This window comes from Heterocephalus glaber, unplaced genomic scaffold, assembly GCF_053883595.1.
Source record: "Heterocephalus glaber isolate CG9 unplaced genomic scaffold, H.glaber_assembly_v1.0 deba00001773, whole genome shotgun sequence".
Lineage (NCBI taxonomy): Eukaryota > Metazoa > Chordata > Mammalia > Rodentia > Bathyergidae > Heterocephalus > Heterocephalus glaber.
In genome coordinates this window covers 6,523,505-6,531,825 of record NW_028258463.1, presented here as the reverse complement: position 1 = coordinate 6,531,825, position 8,321 = coordinate 6,523,505, and the positions used below count along the sequence as shown (strand labels likewise).

The window sequence follows — 8,321 nt, the reverse complement described above, 5'->3', positions numbered from 1 at the left end:
GGCCACCTGGTAAGCTGTCCCACACTGGCAGACTCCAAAGCCCAGGATCTTTAACTCTGTGTGTCTGTGTGAGTTACTGGGGATTGAATCCAGGGCCTTCACGTTGAGCACACCTCTGCCCTTTTTATTATTTTTTATTTTGAGACAGGGTCTTGCTATGTAGCCCAGGCTGGCTTTGAACTTGCAATCCTCCTGCCTCAGCTTCCCAAGTGCTAGGATTACAGGTGTGCATACCATGCTGGCTAACTCTCCTCTACTGTTTTTGAAATAGGGCCTTGTTGTGTAGCCCAGACTGGCTTTAAACTTGGCAATCCTCCTGCATCAGCTTCCTGAGTAGCTGGGATTACGGGGACACACTGCAGCCCATGAATTTTCCACTCTGGGGGACAGCTCTTCAGGGGCCACTTTCCCAGCACTTTTCATGCACCTCGCCTTTCCTGCACACACCAACTCTGACTCCTCCCAGTATGTGTCTGGGTTGGCCTGGCTTGGAAATCTCAGTCAATTCCCCTTGGAATTTTCCATTCCTTCTAGATCCAGCCCCAAACCAGGCATCGTGGTGTGTCCCTGTAATTCAATACTCAGGGAGACGGAGGCAGGGGGATCACAAGTTTGGGCCCAGTGTGGGCAACTTAACAAGACACTGTCTCAAAATAAATAAATAATAAAAAGGACTGGTTTGTAGCTCAGTGTGAAGGCCCTGGGTTCAATCCCCATTATGCAAAAATGAATGAATGAATGGATAAAAATGAAATATAAAATCCAGCCCATGAATTCCTCACCCTCAACACGGCTCTTGGAAGAGACCACCTCCCAGCCCTGGCCACCCAGGAGGCTTTGAATTACCGTGTTGTCTGCCTGCCCTGACTTGTTGGTTTGCCTCTGGGCTATCAGACTGTGTCCGGATCTGATACACTTCGTTGTCCCCGGAGCCCAACTCTGAGCCAGCCAGAGAATGCGAAGGAAGTAAATGCACTAAGAGCTCCTGGCCGAACGGGCCCTGGCGCAGGGTGCCCAAGCCCGGCCCTGCAGCAGCCCAAGTCCTAGGGAAGTCCAGACTGCGGCTGCGGTGAGCGCACCGGCATCCGCGTCCGCCAGGTGGCGCCGCAGACCGGAGCTCCGGGTCGCTCTCTCTCCCGCCTCCTCTCTTCCTTCCGCCGGGGATCTGCGCGGCCCGCTCTGTATGCACCGTGGGCCCCGGGGCGCGGATCGGCTCGGAACCCTGCCTGGCTGGGCGCGATGGTCCTCCCCCGGGCCCGCGGCCTGGTGGCAGCTGCCAGGGCTGCCCAGGGGCGCCGCCGCGTGGACAGAGCGGAGGGGTGCCCGAGTCCCGAGCCCGCAAGCAGGCGCGCGGCGCTTTACGTGCACGTGAGTGGGCGGGGAGGAGGCGGAGCCGCGGCACAAGGGAACCTGGTGACGATTGTCTCGCTGTGACCCCTGGTGCCCTGGTCTTTTTTTAAAAAATTAATTTTATTGGTACATTTTAGATATACATAATGATAACATTCATCACTGGGAATTTGTACCTGTACCTGTTATATTTTGCTTCTTTTCCCCCCATTCCCGGTGCCCGGGTCTTTGATTCAGAGACTCAGAGTCTCTGATACTCATCAGCGCGGTGACCTTGACCAAGAGACCTCCCTTCGGAGCCTGTTTCAAATTTTCTTTTTCAGAGACAGAGCCTTAAACTCACTAGATAGTCTAGGCTGGCCTCGAATTCACAGCAATCCTCCTGCCTCAGCCTCCCGAGTGCTGGGATGACAGGCACGCACCACCATACCCGGCCTGAGCCTGTTTCTCATATTGAAGTGGGCATCATAATTCCAGCGCCTCCTGATTGGGGAATAGAGTGGCTTAGATGTCGCAGCCACTGTTGATATTGACCGGCCCTGGGATGGGGATGGGGATGTGTGTGATGAACCCTCGAAGTAGCTGGGCAGCCCAGGGCCACTCACCCCCCAATATCCCCGTCTCCTGTCCCCAGTGGCCATACTGCGAGAAGCGCTGCAGCTACTGCAACTTCAACAAGTACGTTGCGCGCGGCGGTGTGCACGAGGCGGCCCTGCGGCACTGCCTGGTGACTGAGGCGAGCACTCTGCTGCGGCTCAGCGGAGTTCGCAGGTGCATCCTGGGAGTGCACGGGCAGGTGCGGGCATCCCAGGCCTCGCCCCTCGCCCGGGTCAGGTCTCACCTCCGTCCTCTTCCCCCAGGGTGGAGTCTGTGTTCTTCGGCGGGGGCACCCCTAGCCTGGCCAGTCCCCACACCGTGGCCACCATCCTGGAGGCGGTGGCGAAGGCGGCTCACCTGCCTGTGGATGCGGAAGTCACCTTGGAAGCGAATCCCACTTCCGCTCCAGGCTCCAGGCTGGTGGAGTTCGGGGCAGCAGGAGTCAACAGGTTGTCCATTGGCCTCCAGGTATACCCCCATCCCTCATCCCCGGGCACCCAGCCTTCAAGGTTGTCTCCCCTAACGTGGCATTTGTTCACTGAGCATTTATTTATTTTTGTTTGAGACAGAGTCTGGCTATGTAGTTTAGTTTTTATTTTATTTATTTAGTTTGTTTGTTTTGAGACAGGGTCTCTCTATGCAGTCCAGGCTGGTCTTGAACTCTATGTAGAACTTACTACGTAGCCCAGGCTAGACTCAAACTTGTGGTGATCCTCCTGCCTCAGCCCATGAAGTACTAGGATTATAGGCCTGCACCACCGCATCCAGCTGCCTATGTACTTTAGGCTGGCCTTGAACTCACTAGGTAGCCCAGGGTGGCCTGGAACTGGCTGCCATCCTCCTGCCTCAACCTCTTGAATGCTAGGAGTACAGGCCTATGCCACCATGCCCGGCTCCACACCATTTTTTATTTTTACTTTTGAAACAGGGTCTTGCTAAGTCACTTAAGTTACCCAGGTTGGCCTCGAACTTTCAGTCCTCTTGTTTCAACTTCCCAGAGTGCTGGGATTACAGGTGTGCACCACCACACCTGGCTAAGATTTGTTAGATGACGAAGACACAGAGGAGGCAGGCAGGTCGCCAGATAATTGCAGATAGTAAATGCTGCCTGTAAAGCGGTCTCTAGGAGAGGCTTTCAGAGTCCAGCAGAAAGGGCCACTCAGTCTGATGAAATTCTGGAAGCCTTCCTGGAGCAGGTGACATTTGAATGAGGCGGTGTTGGAGGAAAAGACACAGGATGTAGAAGAGCCTTGTGTGTTTTGGGGTGACTGTGAATCATTCCTTGTGACTTGAGAGGTTGGACACAAAGCTGCTAAGCAGCGCCTGATGGCCATTAGCTCCTACCGAGGACTTTGGAACTTGTCCTGAGTGATAGGGGAGCCACTGAAGATTTTTTAACTAGAGAGAAAGGTAAACCTCTGATTCTTCCTAGCTGGCATGCATGAGGCCCTGGGTTCAAGCCACAGGACAGGGAGAGGGAAAGAGAGAGGAGAGAGGTGTTACCTGTCACTCTGATGTTGTGCACTTGATCTCTACAACTTACTCATTAAGAGACATTTTCAAAAACTGGCCTGTACTCTTTGAAAATGTCAGTGTCATAAAAGACAAGGAATAGCCAGAGAATCTGGAGTAGATTAAAGGAGACTACAGTGACAATGACAGCTGAATGTAGCATGTGAGCCCTGGTTGGGGAGGGAGGAGGAAATGAACTACTACAGGTGACCTTATTGGGACACTGGCCATATGGATGTGACTGTGTATGCGTTAATGGTGTCGTATCGGTGTTACACTTCCTGAACACCATAACTAGGTTGGATTATGTAAGAGATGTCCTTAGGAAGTACTTCATTCAGTATTTAGGCATTGAGGGGTAGAATATCTGTAACCCTGCTGTCCAACACAGTAGCCACCAGCCACGTGCTAGTGAGCCCTTGAAATATGGCTATTTAAATTTATTTAATTTATGAGCAGGGTTTGGCAGCGCATGCCCGTAACCCCAGCGCTTGGGAGGCCAAGACAAGAGGATTACTGTGAATTCGAGGCCAGCCTGAATTACATAGCGAGATCCAGAAAATGGAAGGGTCCAGTAATAACATCCCACCAGGCCCTGTCTCTTAAAGGCCCGAGAGAATTAAATGATTTCAGGTTAGCTCCATGTGATTCTTGTATTATTTTCTGCTTTCTCATTGTAAAAAGTGATGGGTTTTATTCAGACCTAAAGGTTAGAGAACTAATGATTGTAATTGTTACTTCTGAGATACATGACTTAAATTAATATATTAAACATATTTCAAGTGTCATGACAAACATGGATATTCTAGAATGTTGTTCTTCAAATAACTTACTAAATGCTAATATGTTAGTCTGTCTTTTATTTTATTTTGTTTTGGTTCTGGGGATCGAACTTGGGACCTTGAGCTTGCGAGGTAGGTGCTGGAACCATTGAGCTAAATCTCTGGCCCTGTTAGTCTGTCTTTTAAAGGATGCAAGTAGAAGTTTTCAAGAAAAGGAAAAAATAATGCTGTGTGAGATTAACTAGGTATCAACTAAATTGTTAACAATTTATACAAAGTGTTATATCTTTTATACTTCTGAAAATTAAAAATAAAGTTTATTTCTATAACTTAAAAAAAAACCCCAAAAACCAAAACAGGGCCGGGGATTTAGCTCAGTGGTTCCAGTGCCTGCCTTGAAAGTGCAAGGTCCCAAGTTGGATCCCCGGTACCCAAAAAACAAACAAACGAGAGATTGCTGGAAGCCAGGCATGGTGGTGCAGGCCTGTCATCTCAGTACTTCTGAGCCTGAGGCAGGAGGATCTTAAGTTCAAGCCCAGGTTGGGCAATTTAGTGGCTCAGTGAGACCCTGTCTCAAAGTAAAAAATTTTTAAAAGGCTGGAAGAAGAGGAAGAAAAGGAGCTAAGATTGGATGAGGATTAGATTCACCCTTCAGTGAAAAGCAGCTCTGTCAGGGTTCTGGCCTGGCCTTCCCCCTCCCCGACTCCAGCTCCCTGCCCTCTGTTGCGCGGAGAGGTGGGGTCTGCGTGTCTGTGTCCCGTGTCAGGTGACCCCGTCAGGATGCTCCCCCCTCTCTCCCCAGTCCCTGGACGACGCGGAGCTGCAGCTGCTGGGCCGCACGCACTCGGCCCGGGACGGCCTGCGGACGCTGGCGGCGGCGCGGCGCCTCTTCCCGGGCCGCGTGTCGGCGGACCTGATGTTTGGGCTGCCCGCGCAGCGGCTGGGGCCATGGCTGGGGCAGCTGCGGGAGCTCCTGCGCCACTGCGATGACCACCTGTCCCTGTACCAGCTGTCCCTGGAGCGCGGCACTGCGCTCTTCACCCGGTGCAGCGCGGCGCCGTGCCCGGCCCCGACCCCGAGCTGGCGGCAGCGATGTACGCGGAGGGGCGCTCGCTGCTGCGGGCCGCCGGCTTCCGCCAGTACGAGGTCTCCAGCTTCGCGCGCCATGTGAGTCGGGAGTCCGGAGGCCGAGGGCTGACCAGGGCTTGCACCCTTCCCCGCCCCGGGGGAAGTCCCGGCTGGGCTCTTTCCTGCCTCCGTGCTCACCGCCCTCCTTCCCCACAGGGGGCGCTCAGCACCCACAATTGGACTTACTGGCAGTGCGGTCAGTACCTTGGCGTGGGGCCTGGTGAGTCCTCTGTGAGTGACAAGAGGGATGACTCAGGAGAGGAATGTCACGGGATGAACTCGGGCCACCTGCTTAGCTCTCCAAGCCTGTATTTCCTCATACCTAAAGCGCAGCAAAAGAATTCCCGCCTGGTGGAACTCTCCAGTGTGCATGCATGGTGCTTGCAATCCTGTGGGGCTCTGGGGTTCTGGGGTTCTGGGGCTCTGGGACCTGGAGGGCTCGTGAAGACCTGGAATGGGGGACAGGTGCCCACAGAATTGCTGCTGGGTCAGGGGTAGAGTAGGCTCTGAGAATGGACATTTCCAGCTTGATAAATGCTTCCGGTAGAGACCACACTTAGAGAGAACCTATGGGTCCAAGTCTATAAGTTCATAGTGTTAATTCTTGCTGTGGTTATCAGGTGCTCATGGGCGATTTGTGCCCCAGGCGTCTGGGGGCCACACCCGGGAGGCTCGGATCCAGACACTGGAGCCTGACAACTGGATGAAGGAGGTGATGCTTTTCAGTCACGGCACCCGGAAGCACATCCCCCTGGGCGAGTTGGAGCTGTGAGCATCCCCGGGTCTCTCCTGCTAGGAAGCAGCACTTCCCCACATTCCTCTGTGTTTCTGGCCTGGCCCCCAACCCCACCCCCGCCCTGCCCCATACTCCAGGATCCCCATCAACACATCCCAGCATCTAGTTTGAAAAGTGGGAGAGGCCAGATCTCCTCTCCAAGACCCTTGGTGATTTTTCTTTCAGGCTGGAGGAGGTTTTGGTCATGGGGCTCCGCACTGATGTGGGGATCACGCACCAGGTAAGGGCATATCCTTTGCTCCTCCTGCATCTTGCAGGGCAATCAGCCACTCTCTCTTTCCTCACTACACCTGCACGTGCACACGCAGGCGCACACGCACGCCTCCCCCATTCCTAGAGTTTGGGCCTTGGTCCAGCTGCCTGCTGTGAAGCTGTAGGTGGTGTGGGGCAATGGTGAGAACCTAGACTAGGGCTGCAGAGACTCGGTTCTGGTCCCAGTTCTGCTGCACCACTGGACACAAATCCCTAGCTCTGCTCCTTGGTTTTCTCAGTTGTGTGAGGGAATGGACTCCACAAAGGGCTTCCCATGTGTTAAGCAGCACCATACTCAGCTAGGAAGCTTGCTAGATAATTCCATCAGACTCAGGGTCCCTGTGGGTGAAGTCACTGCCATGCAGCTCTGGCTGGGGCCAGAACCTGCCAGGCCGAGGGAGAGAGGTGACGGCAGAAGTGAGGAAGGAGACCTGGCTTGCCAGGAGCTGGGTTTGGCCTGAAAGTGCAGTGTGGGTAAAAGTGCCCGCCTCCCCGCTGGCCCACGGACCTGTCTTGGTGTTCCTGAGCATCCCTGGGCCAGGCTGGACCCTCTGTCCCCCTTCACTGGACCTGAGCTGTCTCATTACCTCTGCCCCTGCTTTACTAGCACTGGCAGCAGTTTGAGCCCCAGCTGACCCTGTGGGATGTGTTTGGAGCAAGCGAGGAGGTGAAGGGGCTGCAGGAGCGGGGCCTGCTGGTGCTGGACCACAGGTGAGTTGAGGGCAGGGGGCAGAGAAGGCTTAGAGATCCCTGGGAGCCTTGGCTACAGATCCAGAGGTCCAGGGGAAACAAGAAAGCCTAGTGAGGCCCTTAGGTGCCTGGGATGGGTTTGAAACTGGTGAGACAGAGCAGTCACACCAGGCCTCTTGGGTTCCAGGGGCCTCCGGTGCTCCTGGGAGGGGCTGGCTGTGCTGGACTCGCTGTTGCTGACCCTTCTGCCCCGACTCCAAGAGGCCTGGCAGCAAAGAAGCCCCCGACCTGAGCCAGGAGGGTGACCAGATGCTCCTGTGTCCCATGGCAGTGCCAGGTGGATGTGGGGCACTGGACCGGTACTGCAGATGTTGCTCCTCTGCTGCCGGGTGCTAGGTCTGCTTCGAGGGGCAGTGGCCTGGCCTGGGCACCCCCAGGGGTGCGGCCTCGGTGAGGTGGGCACAGGGATCATGTGGACTGGGGGTGGCATCCCACCCAGCAACTTGACACTCCCAGAGCAGCCTGTGCTTCAGGACCGGGAACTGCCTGTCACCACCAGCTCCTGTTGGACTTTTTGGTACCCAGTAATGGGCAGAGTTTGGGAATCATAATTTGTAAAAACTTTTATTGGTACATGTTTACAGTGCATGCTGATTACACTCATTGTGGCACACACACCACGCATCTTCGTTCTTGCTACATCTCCCTGCCCCCGTCATCTCTTGGTCCTCTGCCCGTTTGCGAAAGCTCTGTCTCCACGTTTTCCATTGTTTATTTTGTTCTTCAGTGGAACTCTTTCTGTAGGGAGTTGCCTTCTTGAGAGAGGCCTCCTCACTCTGCAGTGAGGTCCTGAGGTGGATGTGGTCAGCAAAACCAAGTTCCCTTTAGGTATCTGAAGCAGGAGGGGATTTGATCTAGGAACGAGGTAGTTATGAAACCATCATGGAGTTTTTCAGCGGCAAGACTACTGGTCTGTGAATGTCAACATTCCGGGTGTGTCTGATTGTTTCCTGAAACAATATTTGGGTTGGGTATTTTTAGCAAACATGCCACATAGGTGTTTTGTAATTCAGGATCTGTAATACAAGATCAAGCCACTATCAGTAATACTAATTTTGGCCAGGAGTGGTGGAGCACACCTGTCATCATCATCGAAGCACTCAGGAGGCTGAGGCAGGAGGATCACCATGAGTTCAAGGCCAGCCTGAACTATG

General features: G+C 53.9%; 1 protein-coding gene across 1 annotated transcript; it reads left to right on the top strand.

The window, feature by feature from the left end:
* The first annotated feature begins 1,126 nt into the window (after window positions 1–1,126).
* On the top strand, window positions 1,127–7,604 carry Rsad1 (radical S-adenosyl methionine domain containing 1). The gene is given in 10 exon segments (XM_004859691.4): window positions 1,127–1,368; window positions 1,985–2,121; window positions 2,211–2,415; window positions 5,044–5,281; window positions 5,284–5,408; window positions 5,526–5,589; window positions 5,990–6,137; window positions 6,331–6,385; window positions 7,025–7,128; window positions 7,295–7,604. Coding segments are annotated over 10 exon segments (1,323 nt in total). The 5' UTR covers window positions 1,127–1,239; the 3' UTR covers window positions 7,413–7,604.
* The last annotated feature ends 717 nt before the right edge of the window (window positions 7,605–8,321 follow it).